The following is a 23,337-nucleotide window of genomic DNA, read 5'->3' on the forward strand; positions in this document are numbered from 1 at the left end:
AAATTAAAAAAAATCTAAGAGAACGTAAAAAACCGATTGAATCGGGGGTGCAATTTTTACCCAACTATTTTTTATGAAGAGTCGAGTACCCTGTAGCTTTTCCGTCTTTAAAGCAAACATACTTCATTGTAATTTAAGCTCTTGTTTGTATAAAGTATGAAAATGTAATGTGTTGCCACATTAGCTTTTAAGACATTATTCATAACGACTTATGATTCCGGGCTATACTCGCATATTCTTTTCCCTTTTACTTCACCTGAGGGTAATTTCACCCCTCAGTATCTCTTTTATGTTTTTCCTAGTCTTCCTATTGATTTCGAGAGGAAATTGCTGCAAATAAACTGTGATGGCGGTATTTATATATAAGATGAACAAGATGCTCCTGCAATTTTTGTCAACAGGTTGTCTTCTGACAGCCGCCAGCATATTTGGCTTACATAAAACCTTTGTATAAAAGACGGTGGTAAACATGTCCACAGTAAAAAAAAAACATCTGCTTCTCAGTTTTCTTTCTCCCTAACTATTTTTTTGTTAACAAAAATCCAACGTTCATATAATCCAGTTGAAAATGTAAAATCTTAATTTATATTATTTTCGTGTTGCAAGTATATGCTAAGTTCGATTTGACACCTGTAGTTCTTATTTTCTGCGAACCATTAAGCCGGTAGTAAACTCTTCATATTTCTCATAAACGTATATCCAAAGGCCGGGGAAATTCTTTATGTTTGCCTTCCTTGCGTTTTTCCGGGCACACAATAACTTTTTAATGAACATCGTTAACAATAACGAGCACAAATCAGTTTTCATATTGTCGAATGGCCCCTGGGTCTTTCACCTGTTTTCCCTGGGTTCCACTTTCCATTTCCATTTTCCACAAGCCACCACCACCCCTCACCCCCTCACCACCTCACATCCATCTAATGGGTCCGTTTGCTGACCCTCGAGCGTGTGTGTGTGTGAATTTAATTTGCCTCCTAATTTGTATGAATATTTTGTTTGTGTGTGTGTTTTGGGAGTGAAGCACGAGCTCTGCTTTAGCCCACCCACCCCTTTTCGTGGCAACCCTTGCCACTTCCCCTAACAATGCTCAAACAGCTTCCGTTTCCGCTTTTTCCTGGTTATTTGTTTACCTCCCGTGGAGGGCAAGTCTGGTGTATAAGTGTTCCCAGCTCGCTGAGCACACGAGCCACAACAACTACGGAAACATGGAAAGAAATTCAGAGCTCTAACTAAAGTAATTGATCCTTTTTCCGTTTTTTATGTTTGTTTTTTTATAAATAGAAAAACAGAACTTTCGCCAACTTTTGAAGAGCTTCAAGAGTTGCATAAAGACTCGAAATTTATTTAATTTTGTATTTTACAAAGAAAAGTGCACTTGTTTCGCTCGCCTGACATTGACACGCTGCTGAGCAAGTGGCTCCGACGTGAAGGGATGGTTAAATGTGGCAAAAAACACTTCATAATTTAATTAGTGCTGGCAGCCTCGTTCCCATTTAGCAAGTAGCGATGCAGTTGGAGAAGCAGGTGGAAAGATGTGGCAAAGACACGGGGGCAAAGTCAAAAGAATGTATCTTTTGGGCTTCAGGCCATACATATTTCAACTACGAATCGTTTTTCCTTTTTGCACCACGTACTGTCAGGTAAAAGTGAACAATTAATAATTCCAATAAAAACAAATCCCGCTCACGTTCAAGTGAAGCACGCACAAAACATAAAGAGCAAACAAAGAAAACCATTCCCCTCAAGGGTTAAAGAGGAGATCGGGAAATGGGGGCGTGGCCGAAGAGCAAATGAAAATTGCGCTCACTGACATAGAAACATAAACAGAAGACGGGAAAAGCAACAGACGACCACACAGCGCAGGAATATGAAATGTTGTCAGAGAAAAGAGGCGAGCAACAAAAGGAAAATTCGAGGCGAGGAAAATGGAAAAGCGGATTAAAGTGGAGCAAAATCCTATGAAAAGTGCGAGGCCAAAAAAGAAAAGTAAACCATTTCGCACACCTTCAATGCGAATAGTTTTGTCAAAAAGGTAAATAATAAATATAATAAAAAAATAAGTAATAAAAATTGCAAAAGTATGAGCCTCTAGTGTTTCACTTTTACAAAGCAAGGAAAGTAAACAAACGAAAGAAAAAATGAAAGCTTGATTTTTTATAATTATAATTGCTCAATTTTCCGCTTGATAGATCTTAGATGTTTTTGAAGGACAACTGTTGTGGAAAAATAAATAAATATAAACTTACAATTGGGCGGCTACAGTATGTGGGAAATCTGAGCATCTTCAATGTAGAATCTTTAACTGGCACAATTACTTTTAAGCTGAGCTGCCAATGAAACCCGAGTGGCCACAAAAAACGAACAAGGAACAGTATCAGTTCAGCAAGTTCTACTTGGATCATAAGCCAAGCGCTTCAAGTGAAAACAAAAAGTGAACAAAAAACAACAACAGGAGCAAACTTTGCCTCAGCTTTCACATCCCCCCGCCCCCGTGACAGCGTTCTTCCGTCTCGTTTCTTTGTCTTCGCTTTTTCTTTCATCTCGCCCGACCGCTTGTCATTCACCTTTTTGGCCATCAGAACATGCATCTTCAGCTTGCTGTGTGTGTTACAGCGGGAAAATTTGGGGGTGGGACATTGGGAAAACTCCGCCTATCACCTGCGCATTTTCCGGCAGGATTGTTCACTTTTTCGTCATTTCATATTTTTATTTGCTGTAGTCCTTGTTATTCATTGAATTACTATGTAATTGCCTCCAATGGGGAGCAGAACCCCCGAGGATTCCTCGGCACAGCATTCGCCTTAAATCGCCCTGCTAAAAAACGTGAAAGAGCAGCGATGGCAAACAATTTATCGGGTTGGCCATGTGTGAGCTTGAAGTGCCTATAAATATTTTGATAGCAGTAACTGGAAAAATGAGCAAAGCCAACGGCAGACACACTCACCTGTCCATTCTCCCAGTCAGCCAGAGCCACCTGATAAGGCCACCACAGGCGGCACTCGCTAAAAAACCTTGCCTATTTATGGGGCGCCATAAAAGTGAACCATGGGAATTTTGACAGCTGTCGGTCGAATGATGGAGAGAGCAAAGAAAATACTTTGCTTTTTTAAATCTCTTTTGAATAGTGCCAAATCGGAAATTTCTGGCATTCCTTGCCAGCTTTTTGTGGTGTTTACTGTACCTGTCCTAACGGAACAATTCGCCACAATAGCTCGACCCGTGCGCACTCCTGCTCATTTTAGACCGCTTTCTCCCGTTTGCAAGGCAAATGTTTGACTGCCTCTCCTGCATATGTGTGTGTGTGTGTGAATGCTGGTGTGAGTGTGTGAGTGTGGAGGCGAGTGTGTGTGTGTGTGTCATAGATAGCAGATGCCCCCGCCCTTAGCCCTCAGACTTTCCTCTTTTGTGGAAAAGATCAACACATGCCCCCAGCGAACTTGAACCGCCCCACTCTTTAAAGCTCTCTTGTTCAGGGCAAATTTCCCCAATTGATTTTGCATTTTTTCAACCCCACACTCTCACCGGAAGAACTCGCTTTTTTTTGGGGTCAGCTTTTTTGTGAACCCAGCGTTATTCTTTTCTCAATTGTTAACCTCCTTGCCGAAAAATGTTGCATGCCATGTTGTGACCCGACTCTCGTTCACCTACTTTTTAGGGGAAAACTCGGAAAAACTCAATGGGGCGGGGATGAGTGACTGACTGACTGGCTGAATGACTGATTGATTAGGGGCGTGGTCGGCGAGGGGCGGAAGTTGCGTGCGAAGAAGTTGTTTTGGCCATTCTCACAATTCCCCAAAATGTTTCTATTATGGAAATTAATGGCAACTATCATGAAAGTCAAGTGGGTTAAAGATCGATTGGCAGTGAGCAAATAGTTTACAATAAATTAAAATTTCTTCACACTCAACCCAACTAGTTTTAAACTACATTAATGAAATGAAGTGTGTCTGAATATTAATTAAAATAATGTTTGCCCGAAAGCTCAGCATTTGCCTGAAAAATAAACCTTGAACAAAGACAAAAGACCGGGAGGCAAACAAAAAGGGTATCTCGCATCGCAGTGGGTAAATTCAAGCTGTGTACAAGCTGCGAAAAGAGCAATAAATAATGGTCGAAAGGGCTGTTTTTCATTTTGACCAAAAACCAAAACATAACCGCATTCGGGTGGCTTTAATACATTTTTTGTCACTCGCGGGCACAACTAAATGGTAAAGGCTTGCCCACTGGCTGCCCTTTTTATTTACGACATTTCGATTTTGCAAATTGAACTTTGAACTTTGGCGTGTGTCTCTGACAAGGCGCAAAGCAGCTGCAATCGAAATTTATTCTGTGCTGAGAAAACTCCCAACTCATCTTCCTCGACGCCCTAATTTCGCCAATTCCTAACCTATTTACTCCTTAGCTTAAAGCAACCCCAAGTCAGAATGTATACGCATACCCCATACCCATTGTAATCATCAAATTGGTTTTGTGGCTTTGTGGTTCGGCGGCTCAGAGGGTCGCAAACTTCACCTCATTGTCTTGGACCTTTCAATTTAGCGATTTTAAAGCGTCGGCACGCACAAATAAATTAAGCAAATTTATGGCCGGTCGACCGGCGGAACTCACCCAGTCGAAAAACGCACCTGCCGAATACCGAATACCTCTCATTAACCCGCCGCATCTTCCAGCTGGAAAGCTGGAAATATTACGCTGGAAGCAGGATGCGGATATTGAGTAACCCCTTTGGCCGCGAAGGACATGTGAAGAAGTTATGATATTAAATCAAAACTTTTAAGAGCTCTGCCAGATTCATATCGCAAAAGTTTTGTTAATTTCTTGGGCTGCGTGTTGATTTTTATTTGGCTCATGGTCTTAAGGGAAAACGGCCTTGTCGCACTTGCAACTTTCCTGATTCTCCGCTCGGCTTTTGTGCCTTTAGGTTCGGCCTTCTGTTTTGTGTCTTTGATTGTCGTACTGGCCTGTGCCACGCCCCCCGCCCTCTGTGCCTGCAGTTTAAATAGGCTTAAGTAATGTAGCCGGAAGTGGGTGGTAAAGTGGGTGGTCAACTGGGTGGCGGTGGGGAAAATGGAAAATGCTTAAAGCTTCTAACATTTCAGTTTCCTTTCTCTCGCATTCCATTATTAATGGAAGTTTGATTGAATTGCCGGCACAAAGTAGCCTCTCTGACCTTTTCCGACTACCAATTTACATCGTCCACTCTTTTTTTTTCCTTTGTTTTCTTTTGTTATCTCTATAGCCCTTCTCCACATTTCCCAGAAAAAAAAATAAAAACAAAAAATGCCCATTTTTTTGTTGACAAATTCACACAAATTAGCCGTTGCGAGTAGTGCATCCGTTTCGGCATCCATATTTTCCACCTGCGCCTCCCTCGGAAAATTCGATTTTCCGCTAGGCTAGAGATGGCAAACCATGCCATCCATCCATCGCTATGTGGAAAATGCATTAAAATTCTCTTACACCAGCCAAATTCACTTAGCCCGCCATGATGAGCACACAATGATGCAATAAGCCCGCGAGGGCGGTCGGGAAAGCCCGGAAAAGTGGGCGGAAAAAGCCGGAAAAGTGGGCGGAAAAGTGAAACACGAATTGTGATCTCAGTTAGACTCGACTAACGCGACGGCCGAAAGAGGTACAGTTCTAAAGACTAGTTTTTTGTATAGGTAGTTTCATTCATCTTATGATTATTGCCACTTAAATTGGGAACTCAACAGCAAATTAGTAGTCTAATTATGATTTCCTCTAATATTTTCACGTAGTCCATGGGGAATACCGTTTGGGCCATTACATTAATTCGATTCGATTTGATTTGATTCGATCTAAATTCGATCATAACAACCATTCCGTATCAATTACGCCAGTGGGAAAGTGTTGCAATCATAGTGCATTATTGACGACGTTAATTGAGTTGGTTGGATAGTTGGAGGATTTTCCATTTCCCATTTTCCTATGCGGTATGAGTATGCACTGAATCTAGAAAGGTCAGCGTTGGGTTTTATCGTTTTTTTTTTACATTATAATGCACTTTTCCGCTTGACGCCGCCGCTATCAAAGTCAATTTAAAGTACATTTATTTTTAATGCATGTCAGCACCGATGACCTTGGCCGTGAATTGCCTTTGATCGCAAGTAGAAGTGGGCATGTGTGCGGAAATTTATTTGGCAAATATAGGCTGTGCAGCCCGGTTTTCCAACCAACGCCGAAAATGTAAGGGAAAAGCCACCAGGTTGAAGGTTAATTTATTTCCTTTTCATTCGACAGCTCTTCCATAATCCTCGAGGGGAAAGAGGAAAGGCGTAGTAAAATGGCAGTAGGAAATGGCAAAACATAAAATGGTTCTCAGGCCTCTAATTCTTTTTATGAACTTATTTGAAGCGAGGACCTTAGAAATTGTCTTCAAGATACACGAATAGAATGCTGCATTGTAAATAGTGATTAGTTTGTAACAAATCTCTGCAGATATTTGCAAATTTAAATGCGGCTTAAAGGCCGCCTTTAACTTGCGTCCCGAAGTCAAGAAGTCGTAAATTCTGGACATTTTTAAGTCATCGGCCTGCCTTTTTGAGCACGCCGCCTGCTAAGGAAATTCATTGGGCAGGCATTGAAAGTGAAGTTGATATATGGCTAATGATGTTGACATGTGTATGGGTAATGGGTATGGGTATGGAGAAAAGGCTTTGTTAACTATGCCACACACTCACACTTGCACACCCGCAGAACGAGGGCGGCGAGGGCGTGGCAATCAACACATGAAGCTTATTGCTTTCGCCTTGTTTGCCGTAAATGCAAATTGGTTTTGTTGCCGCTCTGTTGTTCCCCTTGCCTCGCATTTGTTTGTTGGCGGAAAGGAAAGCGAGCGAAGCGGGCAAATCAAATCAAATATGCACTCTATATAGTCAAGGTGTAATAAATAACGCTGCAAATGAACAATCTAGGTAATGTGCGCAATCGCATCGCATCGATTGCAAGAGTATTATTATGATAGGAAATTTCTGGTGCAACGCAACCTCGATTGCAGGCAATTGAGTTGATCGAATCTGGGTAACAAAACTCAGTTTTCTGCACGCTTGGTGACAATTACTTTGAGTGCCAGGACCCCAAAACAAAAAAGAAAACCCGAATAGGTGAAGTGTCAACGGAATGCACAAAGAGATAAATTGGGAAGAAGAATCCTGGCAGACGAGCCTTCGGTTCGTGGTAAATTCCTATTCTACACTGAGCGAAGCGAACGATTTCAAAGGATTTTACACAGTCAGCAAACATGAATGTAGCAGGAACTTCATCTATTCCAATCTTCTCGTTTGCAATTCACAGAAAGGAAAATCTCTTGAAAGACTGGTAACGTGTTTTCTCTCAGTGTAAATTGTCGTCATTGTCGTTCCATTTCTCGTGCAACAAAGCGAGCAAAAGGTACCCATTTGCATAAAATTGCAGTAACATCCTTTCGGCCACTGTGTGTGTGTGTTGCAAGCGAATTGGCCATGTGTGCGTGACTGTTGCACAAGATGTTGGCCGTTGTCCTCTTTGGTTGCCCCTTTTTGTCGTTATGTGACAGTCATTGCAACTTAACGAGTCCTGACCTTCAATTTTCCAAACATTTGGGTGACTTGCCGAAATAGTGAAAGGAGTTCCGCAAATCGCTGACCAAATGAAGTATAAGTAAGCATTTTAAAGGCAAAGGATCAGAGGGTAGCGCTAATTACTTTTCAGCTTTAAGCACTTGACACATTTTAAGTAATTAGAAAATAACATGCATTTTTAATGGATTAATAGATTTAAATCACATGTTTGATGACCGGCAATGATTTTTCTTTGACCTTAAGCTTCCTTTTAAATGCATTTCCGTTAATGAAATCAAGTTGCATCTGATTGGTTTTCTCCGGTAAATATTGAAAAGCGGAAAGGGAAAAGGAAAAGGAAAGGGAAAGGGAAAGGGAAAAGGACCTCAGACATTCGCGCAGAAATCTCGTGAAAAATTGCGTTTGAATCCTGTTGCCCCATTTCCTGCTTTCCATTCCCGTTCCACTTCAATCCAAATCGAAGGGAACTGCTCAAACGGAAGGGGGGAAATGAGCAAGGGCCGGAATCTAAAGTCGGAAAAACAAAGTCACGGTTGTAATCAATGTCGGTTAATAAAGTATGGCTCTGCAGAAAAAGACGAGATGTGGTATAAAACACAAGCTCGTGCATTTCCGTTTGTTTTGACCAAATTAAAAGCGTATTGTTGTTAGTTTGCTAAGGCCAGCTCAAATAATAATTCGCTTTTCAGCGTGCACTGGCTGCTGGGAGCTTGGAGCTCGGAACTCAACAGGGGATGACCGCGACGAGACACAGGAGCGGCGAAATTGGCAAGGGGGTGGCTCAGAGTCATGGTCACGGTTCACAGGTTAATTATGCAGCTTGTTAAGGCACACCAGCGAAAAAAGCCACGCTCCAAAAAGAACACAAAAAACAACGCACGGTCGAAAAAAAAAATGAAAAGAGAAAACCAAAATGTTCCTGCAAAAAAATCAGAAAGAAAGTGGAAAACAAGAAAATTTCGCCAACGGCAAAAGGGGGGGATGGAAAATTCTGGGGGGTGGCGAAAAACGGGGGCACTACATGTTGCGTTCGAGTTCGAAGCCAACTTTGGCCATTCGGGAAATGCTCCACGAACTTTGCTAATGAGGTTTAACGAAATGATTTTATTCTGAAATGTGTGAAAATCGGCGCAAAGTTAATGCCCTTTTACTTTGGACAGCTAATAATGCTGCTAATGAATTAACTTTATACTCCTATAAAAAATCTAAGGAAAGTCCTTAGTCCTTTGAGACACAGAGTTGTCTGTTTTCTAGAAAACATAACTAATTGAAAGTTCTTGGTAGAAATTCTCAGCAAATTTGTGCTATAATTTAAAGGGAATTTTTTGTTGCTTAATTAAACCTCTTTCCTGCGGTGGCTTTGTTCCCTCGTGTTTTGGTTGGTGAATCTGGAGGGGAATACTGAAAAAAAACCACTTCTGCGACAGACGGAGATTCCACTTGTGCCATTCAATTAACCCAGCTCCAAACGACCCCTAAACCCAAACTATTCACCCGCGACCCCAAAAAGTATGCAATGCATTGAGGCAAGAGTGAGAGTTTGTCACCCGCGCAGGGAAAATTAAAAGCATAAATTCTGTTCCCCAGAAACGCACGCGAAAAAAAGGTGAAATAAAAGGAAACCATGTCCCAGGAGAGTAATGGTGGCCCAGCAGCAGGAGGTGGAGCAGCAGCACCACCACAATACATAATAACCACACCCAGCGAGGTGGATCCCGACGAAGTGCGCTCCATGGCCGACTTGGAGCTGGGATCCCCCGAAAAGCAGGTGCAGGTACAGAGCCAAAAGTTCTCCAGCACGTCGAGCACCACCAAGGTGGCCACCCACTCCTTTTCGATGAGCAGTAGTGCCGGCACTACTGTGCAGCAAAGCAAACAGGACAGCGCCCAGCAAATCCAGCAGCTCCAACAGCTCCAGCAGCAGCAGTCCCAGAAAATCATATCCAGCTCGACGAGGAGCCAGAGCCTGCAGTCCAGCACGATTGTGGGCGAGGCCACCACCATCACGAGCGGAGCCGCCCAGATGCTGAGCTCCTCGGCGGCGGCCTCGCTGGCCCAGCAGCTGAAGGCCCAGAGCTCCACCTCGATCATCACCAGCAGCGAGCAGAGGACCAGCACGAGCACCAGCAGCAGCAGCAGCACCCGGTTTATAGCGAGCGGCTCCAGCAACCTGGCCGGCGGCAACTCGAACTCGGCCAGCTCGGCCAGCAGCAAGACTCGCTTCCAGAGTTTCCTTCAGCAGCCGGAGGGCGCCCACGGCTTTCTGACGGCCCATCAGAAGCACGTGCGGCAGTTTGTGCGCTCCACATCGGCGCACTCGGAGGCAGCAGCCGGAGTGGCTGGGGCACGGCCGGAGAAGTGCATCCGCAGCGCCTCCACCCAGATCGACGATGCCAGTGTGGCCGGCGTGGTGGAGTCGGCCGGGAACTTGACTGACAGCTCCGCCACCGGGGGATCCATGCAGCTGTCGATGAGCAAGCTGGGCCTGCAGCAGTCCTCCTCCATTCTGATCTCCAAGTCGGCCGAAACGATCGAGATGAAGAGCTCGTCGGCGGGCATGCGCACCCAGTTGACCCTGAGCGGTGGCTTCTTGGCGCCGCCGGGCAGTCGCAAAATAACCATTTTGAGTCCCATTCACGCGCCGCCCGGTCTGCATGACATGCTCAAGCGGGCCCAAGGACGATCGCCGCTCTCGCCCAGGATCAGCTTCCCCGGCAGCGACTCGGACCTCTTTGGGTGAGTTCATATAACTGGAACAAAGTTCTCCGCCCTTTTGAATAGTAATTTAGAAAAGAGGAAATACAATGAATTAAATTTCCATGAAGATCCGCCTGCTTGTCCACTGAATTCTGCGTAAAGCCTGCTTTAAATTCACCCATTGTGCTGGCTCGAATTCAGTGTGCCAAAGGACACGGCCCCAAGTTTCCCCTTTGCTAATGAACCTGTTTATATCCTTGCCCGTGTCCTGGACTCTGATGGCACATTGAACCCGCTGCTAATTGTTGACTTGCTGTTGCAAGTTGTGGGGGGGTGTGGGGGGTAAGGGCCTTTCATCACAACGAGAATTGCTGAAGAGACGCCGCCTGCCCCGAAAGCGTTGTCAAAATGCCAAAATTGTTTGTCATAGTCGTATAATTAAATTTAAATGTTTTTTATTTTCCGCATCCTCTCTGTCTTTACCTGTCTCTCTTTCTGGCAGCGACAGCAGGTATATATATATATATAAATATGTTAATACCAGCAGGCACAGAAAAAAATAATTTGAAAATAAAGAGAATAATTTTAATGAACCCCCAAAAGAGACGAAGAAGGGGGCGCGGGGTAATTGAAGCTGCCAGGCCATGAAATTTTAAAGCGCAAAGGAAATCGAGAAAGGGAAACTTAAACAATTATTGGAATTACGTCCATTAAATGTATTTAAATATAATGGCAGGCGAAGAAAACGAAATGCAAAAAGGGCCAAGAGAGAAGTGAGTGTTGTGTATTCCGAAAATAAATCGGTATGAAGCATTATACGCGCTAATGTTTAAACACGAAATAACTGAAGCGTACGGAAAATGAGTGAAGGGGGAGAGTTGCGGGGATTAACCAGTTGACAGTTGTTGCTCAATATTTGCATATTTGTTTTTGAAACGCAAACAAATGTCAAGCGTAATTCTCAGACACTTTTAGACAGTGAATACTCGTAAATATAACAAAAAAGGGGTAAAGTCGGAAACTGACTTTGAGCTACGAAAGCTGAAAGTGTGGTAAAAGTTAAAATTTCAAAATAAATAGTGGTGTATTTCTTTGTATTTATTCTCAAATGTGCACATGTGTCCTTATTCCCTTCACATTCGACTAATCAGCATTTAAACTAAAGTCTAAACTTATTTATGCTCTCGTCCTAAGCCCGTAAATAAAATCTAATAAATCGCACGGATAACATGCCATTTTGCGGTGGCTTCTTATCAGTTGGCCAACAAGTCGGTCCTCCACTTCAGTCACAACATTAATTCCCAAATCAAAAATTCCCTTTGGAATTAGCCGAAAAATGGGAAGTTATATAGTGGAGGAGCCAAGGAATTTTGGCTGTTCTTCTGAAGGGATAGGAAGGGGAGGGGGCTTCAAAAATCCACACAGATTCGCCAGCAGGCCGCAACATTTGCATAGCTTTGGCCACAAGGCAGGGTACCCCCCTGGGTGCCCCCATCCCCCATCCCCGCACCCCCTCAAACCCCTGACCCCTGGCACCCCTCATAAATCCGGGCTGAAGCTCAAGGCTCAACTTTTGGCCGGTCTCTCGGTATGCGTGACTTATGTTTACAGTTTATTTATTATTAAAAACACACAGACAAATGGTCCGAGAAGAAATGTTTATTATTGTTGCTGTTTGCCTCAGTCAAACAGGCCAAAAAAAATAACAACAAAAAAAAAAAAGAAAACAACACAGCACAAAAATGTATACAGCTATCCGGGATTTCGGCGAATGGAGTGGGCAGGACGAGAAGTCCTGGGGGTGCTCCTCATTTATATGCCATGTCAAAGTCGGCGGTTTGGCTGGCAATGAATTGAATGAAATTTCGACGCCCCAAGCCGGCGAGCTAATGTCTATATAAATTATACTCCAATCTTTAAGCTATCAGGGGATCGGCTAGGTGACGCAGCCCGCATTTTTAACAACTTTAGCAAGGGGTATTCCCCCAAGGAAATCCGGCGCTTTCGGATTGCCGACTTGTTTGTCGGTGGGTTAAATGGCATTGAGGGATTTTCAGAGCGCCAGAAGTTGCAGCCAAAAAGATTTAAGTGAACAAAACTTTTCGGACATTTAAAATGTGATAATTGTCGCGGCTTCAGGTTTTGTTTTTTAGAAAGATTTAATGTGTGAAACTTTCAACGCTAACAATATGGTAAAGTGTCCCTTTCATTAACTTTTTTTTTTGCCATTGCCCCTATATTTTCAGAAAATAAACGAATCGCCTAGGGTCAATTCAATGCTGTTAACCAATATCTAGGTTAATGGCAGGGTGCAATTTCCCATTAATATAACAAACACTTTGCCAATAACTTTTGGGTCTTGTATCCTTAAGGCCTCAAAATTGTTTTGAATTTCTGTCAATCAATCAGCCCACGTAATTTGTTAATTAAGCCATTGAACTCTTGTCGGCAGTGAGGTATCTTTATGCTATATTTCAGATAAATAACTTTAAGCTGCTACAGCACATTATTTTTCATGCGCGTAATAGTCATCTAACAGTCGTTTCCCCGAGGAACTTCAAAAGTTTCCCCTTTTCAAAAATGAGAAAGATGCAGGCAGTCGGTTTTCCCTCGGGAAGAAGTGTCGACAAAAAGTGGTTAAAGGGACTTAGTCGGTTAGGATATGGGCCTTGTTCGCCTTTAAAACGTGCCTTTGCTTGCATATTTTATTTTGGAACTCTTCGTCCTCCCCACCGGCGAATATTCAGTCGAGTTTTGCCCACTTTAAGGCGCTAATGAAGGTATATTTACGCAACAAAAGATGAGAGCCAGAGAGCCAGAAAGCCGCCAGGACCTTCATTACTGTCAGGATATTAGTTGAAGTTCGTAAGCAACTCATTAGTTTAGACAGTCCCGATATTCAATACGTTACTTCGATTTTCTAACTAATTAGGAGGCATAAGATAAACTATGAATGTTACTATTTGGCCATTGCAAATAAAATGCACATGAAATTGGAGCCAATCCAATAATTAGCAAACATCATGCATTATTGTGCTCATACTGACTGCTATTTAAATTGTTGTTGCCTGACAGTTTTAGCTTTCAATGCGAGCATTACATAATAGCATGAATAATATTATGCATACGACACGTGTGACATTTGCAAGGCCATTTGAAAAAGGGAAAAGAAAGGCAGCGGCATCTCGAATGGCCATTTGAAGTATATCCCTAAGATAAAGGCAATCCGAGATGGGAAAATGCCAGGCATGAGCGAGAAACAGAAGCAGGCGGAAAAGGTGAGCCCTCGGATGCCAAGGAATGATAATAAACTCAAAACCATTAAAAAGAAAGGAGCAACGAACGACGAAAGAGTTGGGGAATTTAATATATGTGCACTGCAAGGGTGGAATGAAGAAGCCAATTGAAATGGAGTGAGATTCGTTTACAAAAATTGACAATGCACAACATCTGTGTCCACTTTCTTATAGAAGACGTAACAATATTACATTTTGTTCAGCTTTTATTTTTGCAATAAACCAGGTTACTTCATTTGGTTTCCTGAACTGCTTGGTCCTAATTAAATCCTTCTTTTTTCCTCCTTTTTTTTCTTAAAATTTCCCTTTTTTTTTTGCCAAAAATCCGTGGATTGGCCCAAGGGGTAAGATTTTCGCTTTGACGGCTTTTTTCAGCTTTGCAGTGACTTTCGGACCGGTTCCCTTTTCCATTATCCTCGCTTTTTTTCGGAGCTGCTCACCAGCTGAGCTTTAAAATCCTTGCTGCACTTTGACAAAAAGCTGAAGGAAGCGAAGGAAAAGAGAGGAGATCTCAGGGAGCTAAAGAATTATTAGTCCGGTGCCTCATTGGGGCAAATTTAATTAGTATGTTCAATGCTTCCTTACGGGAATTTCTAAGGGAATTCCTGAAAAATTCCAGGCAAAAGGTGAAAAAAGTTCAAAGAAACCTGCATACTTTCTTCAATAAGGCATTCGTCTTAGAAAGAATCTAGTCCATGAAAGCTCAATAGCAATGCGACGAACCCAGAGCTTTGGAAAATTGCTCACAACTTTTCCCACAGCTTTTCACCACACTTGAATTTTCTGGAAAAGCTGTCTAAAGCTTTGAAAGTTGAATAAAACTTGCTTAATGTTATTTTTGTTGCTTAAGGTCAGGATTAAAAAAAAAAAAATTGGAAAAACCAAAATAAGAAAATGTTTACAAAGCTTTGTATGATATTATAATAGGATTGTTTGTACTCTTCTGTAGCTATAAGATAAACAAGTATATTTTCAACTTACTAATTTATCGTATTGTCTCTTTTCCTTTACAGGTAAGTTGATTGAATGCATACGATACGTTTTGTGATTAATTAAGCGACTTGGGTAAGCTCGATTGCATCTGAATTTTCGGCCATGGAACATATTTTTAACTTTAAACGCTCGACAAAAAAGCTCTCGGCTTTGTGCGAGCGATTATTGCGTATACGCGGCGTGCAACTGGTTGGTGGGCGTGTCGGTCCGCCCTTTTTTCAAACGTTTTCCCCCCTGTTTCTCCTGAATCCCTTTACACACTTCGTTTTAACAATTTGACACCCAGGAGAAAAAACAATCAGCAACACGTTGAACCTTGGCATTTTCACTCGGCGTTTTTATGATTAACTTTTCGGTATGTGCAGTGGCTAGACAAGGAAACAGAGCTGGCGCACTGAAAAAAAAATTATATATTATGGCAAATGGCAGCGCAATTCTTTCGTGGAATATATAGTTTTGTGGAAATAATCACTATGTGGGTATAACCATGACACAATTGTAATGTAATAGGTATTATGAAGTCAGTTTAGTGTATGTTTCGAAAATCATCAACTTTTTTTGTATATGTATGGCTTTGCGAGACGGGGGCGGTGCGTTTCGCGGGGGCGTGGCAGACCGCCCACCTGGCGCTGCTGCGAGTGCAACTGTAAATGCATCAGGCAACTGAACTGGGAAATGAGAAATGAGAGACGCATGCAATTTGTTTGTCCGCCCGCCACGCCCGCCACGCCCACCGCCCATCGCCCACGGCCCATCAGCCGCCCAACCGCCCGCTGGCTGTACCGTTAGCCGTGCGTCAATGGGGCGGCGTGGTCGTGGGCGTGGCTGTTGGTTTTGGGTACACACGCTCAGCGGGCGGGGCGAAAAATCTCTAGCGAAAGCGGAGCTCAAAGAGCAGGAAATTGAAAAATATTAAGCACGAAAAAAATCGTAACAGGAAAATAATGAAAAATGTTTTCGGTTACAAACTAGCTTGTTTGAAGTTCTCCGCAATCGATAGCAAAACGTTTGAGTTTAAAAGCAAAAAGATGCAGTAGCAATTCAAGGAATGCAAGTCTTCAGTTTTGGTTTCCTTATGAAATGTATTGGTATCAGCTAACAAAATTAGGCATTTTCTATTCAAGGCATTAATTGAACCAATAAAAAAAGTGAAAAACAAAACACAAAACCATTCAGGTAATTTCACCTTCATGAGCCTCATGAAATTCGAGTTTCCCGGGTCGAGAAACACAAAACCACCGTTTTTGTCACAAATATTTGACTCACGGCGTTCCCCAAAAAAAAATCTCTCCAATAAACAACGAACTGAGCACCCTCCCCGGGTGTTATATATGCGTTTATATTTATATATGTATATGTATATCTATATGTATGCATATCTCCCAGATGCCCAGATACCCAGGACCCCTGCCACGCCCCCTCATCCCGCCTATCTCTAAAGCCAGCCCCCTTGGGTGCCATTGCCATTGCCCATTGCCCATCCATTAGTTTTCTGCTTTTCCCCCGCCCCTGGATTTTTTGTTCCTTTTTTATTGTTGTGGCTGTTTGTCAAAGCAAAAGTGGACACAGGCCAGCGGGGAAATAGATTAAGGGGACTCCTTGACACACGGGGTATTAATAACGTTTTTGCGAAATAGAGTTGACAAAAAGCGAGGTGCAAATAGATTAAATATCACCTACGGATATTCTAATTGACAACACTTTTCGGATTCAAAATAAGTTAGTACCAATATATACATTTGCATTAGTAATTGGTTAAATGGTTAAATGTTACTATAGATAGATAGAGCTATATAGACTTTGAAGAAACTCTGAAATCAGCCCTCGCTGGGAGGGTCACTTCCTTTCCTGGATGAATCTCCTTTTCGCTGTTAATGTACAGGGAACTGTAGAGCTGCGATACCATCTGGTTTGGCGGCGGTCATAACCATAACGCCAAAAAAGGCGAAAGCTGCTCCGGCTCCACCTGTTCCCCCTTTTTAGCGTTTTTTTCCTTTGGAAAACCTCACCGAACTCAGCAGCAAAGTTTCATTAGAACGAGTGGCGAGCGGCATTTTTGATGGATAACTCTCGCAGGATAATTGCACTTCGAGCCCGGGGCTCATTTCAGGCCACTTTAACCTTCGCCGACAGAAATTTGAAACTTTTAGATGGCCCCCGACCCCGGATTCTCCGTTTGTTTGTGCGTGCAGCACCTTGAGGCACCTGGGGCAGCTTAAGAGCTAATGCCGAAATGCCGGAATGCCGGAATGCCGGCAGTGAGTACTAGTAGTAGTGCAGCACGAGGTGTGCTTGTGTTTGTGTTTGCTGGCCGGAGAGTTTGAGCTCATGGGTGGGGTCAAGTCAGGGGGTCATCTAATCTGGAAATCGAAGACGCCTCGGGTTCTCGAGAGCCAAGTACGATAGTCGCACAAAGACAGTGGACGCCAGAGTCGAGATTTGCTGATGCTAACGCAAGCTTGAAATAATAATAAAAGCGTAGCTAGAAGACTTATACATTTGACGCAAGTCCAAAACCGCGTAGTCTAGTGTTAGTGAAGACGCCAACCACTTGAGTTCGCCGTCGAACGCTGCAATTGCCCCTCTGCCGGCGTCGCTGCCACCGCGCCCATTACTTGACCCCAGATTAGTTATCACTATTGCACATTATCATAAGGTCTTGCCAATATCCAAAATGCAAATTGCACATGCAAATTGCAAAGGAGAAAAGATGCGTGAATGAAGTTTTCAAGTGCAGTGCGCAACAACAGCAAAAAGACAACAGCTAACGGCAGCGACGTCGACAGCGCGGCTCTGATAAGAATGCACGGCGGCAGAGCAGAGGGCTGATTGGAATCAAGAGCGCGCAGCTTTCTGCGCAAAAGAGAATTTTGAAATGCCCGCTCTCTCCAGCAAACAGTAAATAATAGTTAATGGTCGCGCAAATAAACAATAATAATTGATGACCAGCAATGTTTCCTTCGCCAACTGACAAAAGCAATTCTTTGAGAGCCTAATTTCTCAGGAAATTCTCCAAGTTGGTCCATACTCGGATAATGGTGCTCTCTCTACTACTACTTTGCGCACTTGATTCAGTAGAAAAGGCGGGCCATGGTCGCACCGCACCTTAAATACTCTGCAAATATTGAGTGAGCATAAAAAAAGTAAATTTCGCAGTCATTTGTGTTGGCGCTCTGATCAGCATTTTGGACTAATATTTAGGGCATACAGTGGATTAACCTTGGGCAATGATATAGTTTAATTTGATTTGTATACACTTAGCATATGCGGTCAACAACTATGTATTTTGATGAACGCGTATTTGTATTCAACACTAGACAAAATAGATTCATTCACTTCTTACGCGCACGCGTTCATTTTGTTCATCTTCTTTTTGCGCTATTTCGCTCCTGCTCTCCGAAGTCGCCGTCGCTGCCGGCGCAATTCGCCGCCACTTTCTGCCTTTCTCTGCTTTTCCGCTGCTTTTTGCGGCAGTGTAGTGCGGTCGCTGCAGCAGAGAGCATCGCATCGGCATCACAACGCATATCGCATTTCGTGTGTGTGTGTGCTTGTGGGTGCGTGTGTGTGCGCGCGCGCCGCCTAAAAATAATAAAATAAAGAAGCACCACATCCATAATCATAATAATAATAAACAATAAAATCTCGTAGTGGTCGCAAGTGCTAAATAATCGCTTAACAAAACAGCATTGCCCGTGAATTTTTTGTTCTTGTGCATTACCTTTTTTTTAAGTGCTCCTCGCACGTGTGTGCAAAACAACAACAAAAAGCAGGAGAAGGGGAGAGAAAGAGAAGCTGTAAATTACATAAAAGAAGCAGCAGAAGTTAAGATAACAGAGTGAAATGATAAGCGGCGGCAAATAAAGCTACACAATAATACACCAAAAATATGGCCAGTAATTACAGAAAATATATGCAAAAGTCGTTTAAAAGTTAGTGCAAAATAAACAAAACAAAAACCAAACAAAGGGCGGCATCAAAAAATGCAAAAGGCGTGCTAACAAAGCACACGCAAGTGAACACTAAAAACTGATAGCAACAAAATACTTGAAAACTACCAAAACTCTTCCAACTAAAATCGTAAAGCCAAGAAAATTGCCAAAGTTGCAAAAATAATAACTATACAAATAATCAAAACTTCGATGTGTGTTACAATAAAAACCCTCAGTGAAAATACAATAAATCTGGAGTGCTCCATTATAAACAAAATAATACACGAATAAACAGATAATTGTATTTGGAAATATAGACCATATTCAAAAGAAATATTGAAAACAAGAAAGATAATAGTAAATGCGAGTGAGTATTCAACACATGTTATTAATCAAAGCAAATATATAAGATTCTCCAGAAATAGGTAAAATTCCATATTGGAACTAAAGAAAAAGTGCAAGAGTGGTAGCCACCAAAAAAAATACTAAAATTCGTACTGAATAACTATAGTTAAATAACAACATAGTTGGAATCTATAACAGAAGTTGACCCAAAACGAAGTAAATACGTGAAAATGCAAAACAAATACAAAACCAATATAATAAACTTAAACCACCGCTAAAACTGATCTTAATATATGTGTATAACGAAACCAATTTAAATTAGTGATAAATATCTTGTCAAAAGAGAGCTCACTAGACGATAAAAATGGGCCATTTCTTACAAATAATATAATACCAAAACCCACAAACAATCCAAATGACTTTCATATTCAGTCTGATATGAACGAAATTATTCAACTAATATTAATAAAACTGCTAAAAACTGTGTAATTGGGCTAGAAAATGTTTTTTTTTTAAATAAAAGAGAGGGAACAATTTAGAAAACTAATTATGTTGAAATTAAAATCTATTTTCGAATGAACTAAAAATCAGCGCGCGAATTTAATAAGCTAAAATTCCGAAGAATAACTCAAAAAAATTCCAAAATTTCCCTAATGTCTTCTTAAAAATAAATTAATTCTCTAACAGTTCTCAAAGTAAAAAAGTATTTTAAAATAAATATTTCTAAAATAATTTTAATAAATAAAAGATTTCAATAAAATTATTTCCAATTCTAAAATCAAGTTTTTAATTCGCCCAACATAACAAGAGTATCGAAAATCGCTCAATCTCTAAAAAAAAAAACCAAACTTTCGTAAAGTTCTAGAATGCCGCCGCCGCGACGTCGACGCAGTGCGTGATTGTGTGCGTGCGCCTAGTACTCATGTGTGTCGTGTGAGCTTCTGAACTGGCGACCAAAACTGACGACGCCGTCGCTGCCTCTGCCTCAGCCGCAGTCGCCGCCTCCGCAGCAGCAGCAGCAGCAGCAGCAGTAACAACAACTACAACAACAGCCACCAGGGCCGCAGCAACCACACCAGTTACAACTGCCCCAACAGCAGCAACACCAACAGCGATAACAACAACATATAGATCGCGGAATCTGCTGAAAGCCACCGCCAAAGTGAAGAAGAAGAAAAAGTGGAAGCAAATCTCCTTCGTCGACGACCAGCAACGCTTGAAGCAAGCAGCGACGTCGGCGGAGCGCAAACGCTCCACCAGCAGCGCCCCGCCCGCCCTCGAGAGCAACGTACCGCCGCGGTTGGGGCGCTTTCTGCGGCAAAAGAGCAGCGAAACCAGCAGCGCTGCAACGTCAGCAGCAGCGGCAGTGGTGACAGCGGAAGCGGAAACAGGACGCCGGAAATCGTCGGCGGCCTCGATCATCGCAGCGGCAGCGGGCGCTGCTGGCTTGCACAACAACAACAGCAGCAGCTGCGCAGCGACCGCCAGCGAGGAGCAGAACTCGAGCGGCACGCTCACCGGCAGCAGCGGCAATACATCCACGTCGACGTGGTGCGGCAGCATCAACTTCCTGGTGTATATGGTGTGCTCGTTTTGCTGCTGTTGCTACAACTTTCGCAATTCGCCGTCTAGGTGAGAAGCCGCGCCTATCGATAAGTAATCGCGATTTATCGCGATTTCCGTTTCTTTTCTTTTTGCAACTTTGGCTTGAGCCAGTCCCAGAATCTTTAAAGCGAAAGTTTACTTTCTTATCGATAACTTATCGAAACGTGAGCGAATTTTTTCATAGATGGAGTTGCACAAATCATCATACATATACTTTGCGCTGCCACTGCGACCAATAATTTGTCAATGCTTTTTATAGCATATTCAATTTAATAAAGCATGACCGAGTCCCCATTCAAAGCGAAGCTTATCTAACAGCAAAAAAGACAACAAAAGCGAACAGAAATCAGCAAAGAGTGAAAAAACTACGTTCAAATTGCAGGCAATTTTGATAGCTCACACGATCTGCTGGCGCATGCGATGCAGAGCACCAAGAGGATCAATCAGAGCATGTGATGTTCATTAGTTGATCAAGGCATCAATTAAATCCTTGTCCATGGAAAAGCCCACTTTTTGGTGCTCCAATCTAAATCACAATCGACTTTTTCGCATCTCTATTGGGTGAACTGCAGATGTGAAGGGTTAGAAGTTGGCGATTATCGAATGAATATGTGAATTAATGAACTAACTCAATTACGAGTGGATTTGCCATCAAATACTTGACTCAAGGCATTCCAATCAGGCGGATAATATCCTGCTGGCCATTATCCTCAATGATTCGACCACTCGCATCGCCCACCTCCCGTTATCCGTTTTCTGCAATCGGTAAGCTGCTTGCTGCGAAACCCACTTGGGACTAATTATTACTTGGCCATCCTGCCATATATCCTTCAGAAATCAAAGGAAAGAGACGGCAACTGCTGTTGTCGCTCGCCAGAGAGAGAGAGGGAGAGAGAGAGAGAGAGAGAGAGAGAGAGCAAATGTGGCCTCTGCTCAGGTGGCATTGCTGTGGCGCCGGCAGAGCGAAGCGAATAGAGAGGCCTCTTTCTTTATTTTCGTTTCTTTTTTTTGTCTTTTGTTTTTGGTGTTCCGAGCAATCAAATTTTAGGCGCAGATTAGAATGCTGCGAGGTCAAAGTTCAAGGTTGCACAAACCCCCAAAAAACGGAGGGGTTGATTTTCCAACTCCCAGCGCCCTTTCCCCATTTCGCCGTCATCTGTTTGTTTCACATTTGGCAATTAGCATTTAACGCCTGTTATTTTCCCTTCGTATTAATTGCGTAAAATGTTAATCTGCTCAACTTGTCACCGAAATAAAGTAAAGAAAAACAAGGGCAAACGAAAACCTCAAACGCCCAAACCCCAGAAGAATAAGCAAAAGCAGTTGGGAAACCAACTGGGAAGCTGAGTACATCGGGTTCCGCTCCTCAAGTTCCACCACTTCAAAGGTCGTTGATGATGCACAGTGGTGCCTCGAAATGCCTGCTCTATAAGTACTCATGTCTATATTATAATTATTATTATTATTATCTATATTATCAACAAAATTCTTGAATGACACTTGCCATTTCAAAATATCTTACATTAAAGCTTTTGCAATATCTAGACCTTATAATTGATTATTTATTTCGCTTTTCTCTTTACAGGTAAGTCGATTATGTGCCTATCTTTATTGTCAGCGAAAATCTTTGGTAAGCCTATTTCATCGGGAAATCAAAGTAAAGTAAATGTAAGCTAGATATTTCGCATACGCCATGTGAAACGGGAAATTCCACGATAATGGTGATTCAGTAGCAATGAGCTGCAGATGCGGCATAAATCTAAACAGCATTCTCAAAACTGGCTTCAATGTTTTTGGACCCGTTCACTATTTGTGCTCCATATATTTATTTGTTTGTTTTTTTATTTTTTTATATTTGAAGGGGGCCGGTCTGCATTGTTAGCGCTTTTTTTTGCTGCTTTTGAGATAAGAGCTTGGCTGGTGTTGTTGTAGTTGCAAACTGATAAGGGTCCAAAGAGTCGGCACGCTTTGTAGAATCCACCGAAAGCCCCCAGAAAAGCAAATAAATTCGAGGCTATTGTCGATTTTATTTTTTATCACATGTGATAAATGAATATGGGAAAGCAGCCAAGCGATTAGCGAACCAAAGGAATAAACCGTTGAGGATTTCACTTTTTTTCTTCTTCAGAACTTTGCTACTGATCAAAACACTATATTTTATATATATTATTTGCGTAATTACTTCCTAACTTCGAAAACAGTTGCTTTTGCGAGTTAATTAATTTGAAAAAATGACCATTAAATTGATTGCGCATTTGACTTGATTGCAGAAAAACCAGAAAATGGCTTAATGTATTAAGCTGGTAAAGTATGACACCGAATTTATGGCTGCATAAATCACACATGTGTACTTACATGTGTGTATGCGGATTATACATGTGTCTGAATTTGAATTCCCCAAACAACAATTGAAAAGTCCCACTCTTTTTTCTATATATCTAGATATTTACATTTACATATATGTATGTATGTGTATATTTTCGCCAGACTTTTTTGCACACCCCAATTTTTCCGGCAATTTCTTTTTTTTTTTAGTTTTTTTGCAAGAAGTTAAAAAATGGAAAAGTAATGAAAAAAGCAACGACGACGCTATGTCTGCCCGATCTGCTTATAATTGGATTTCCACTGTGTGCTGAAGGGAGAGGGCGCTACTGTGCGAGTGAGTGGGCACTAGGCGGCGGCAGCTGTTTGATGATGAATCTCAAGTCGCTGTCTCATTACAACTTTCAATTTCAATTGCTTCTTTCGCTTCTATTCGCCCTCTCGTTTTCGCATTATGCTTAGCATCTACGCTCTCACGCATGGCTCTTATTTTAGGCTACACTGCGAATAACTTTCGTAATTTTACAACCTTTAATGGCGAATTATAAGTGTCTATTTATGCATCTTCAA

At 42.3% G+C, this 23,337-nt stretch overlaps 1 protein-coding gene across 8 annotated transcripts in view; it reads left to right on the top strand.

Annotated features, from left to right (window-relative positions):
* LOC6616227 (cAMP-specific 3',5'-cyclic phosphodiesterase) overlaps positions 1 to 23,337 on the top strand; it is a 92,952-nt gene that overhangs the window by 24,474 nt on the left and 45,141 nt on the right. For 4 of the 8 annotated variants that reach the window (XM_032726717.1, XM_032726720.1, XM_032726719.1 and 1 more), the window contains exon 3: positions 9,168 to 10,316. The exons of 3 other annotated variants lie outside the window; for them this stretch is intronic. In XM_032726717.1, coding sequence (XP_032582608.1) covers positions 9,205 to 10,316 — 1,112 coding nt within the window. In that variant the 5' untranslated portion in view covers positions 9,168 to 9,204. Of the gene's footprint in view, positions 1 to 9,167; positions 10,317 to 19,652; positions 20,473 to 23,337 lie in introns of those variants that run through there. One more of the 8 variants, XM_032726723.1, reaches the window with a different exon arrangement.

The sequence above is a fragment of the Drosophila sechellia genome, chromosome X (genome assembly GCF_004382195.2).
Source record: "Drosophila sechellia strain sech25 chromosome X, ASM438219v1, whole genome shotgun sequence".
NCBI lineage: Eukaryota > Metazoa > Arthropoda > Insecta > Diptera > Drosophilidae > Drosophila > Drosophila sechellia.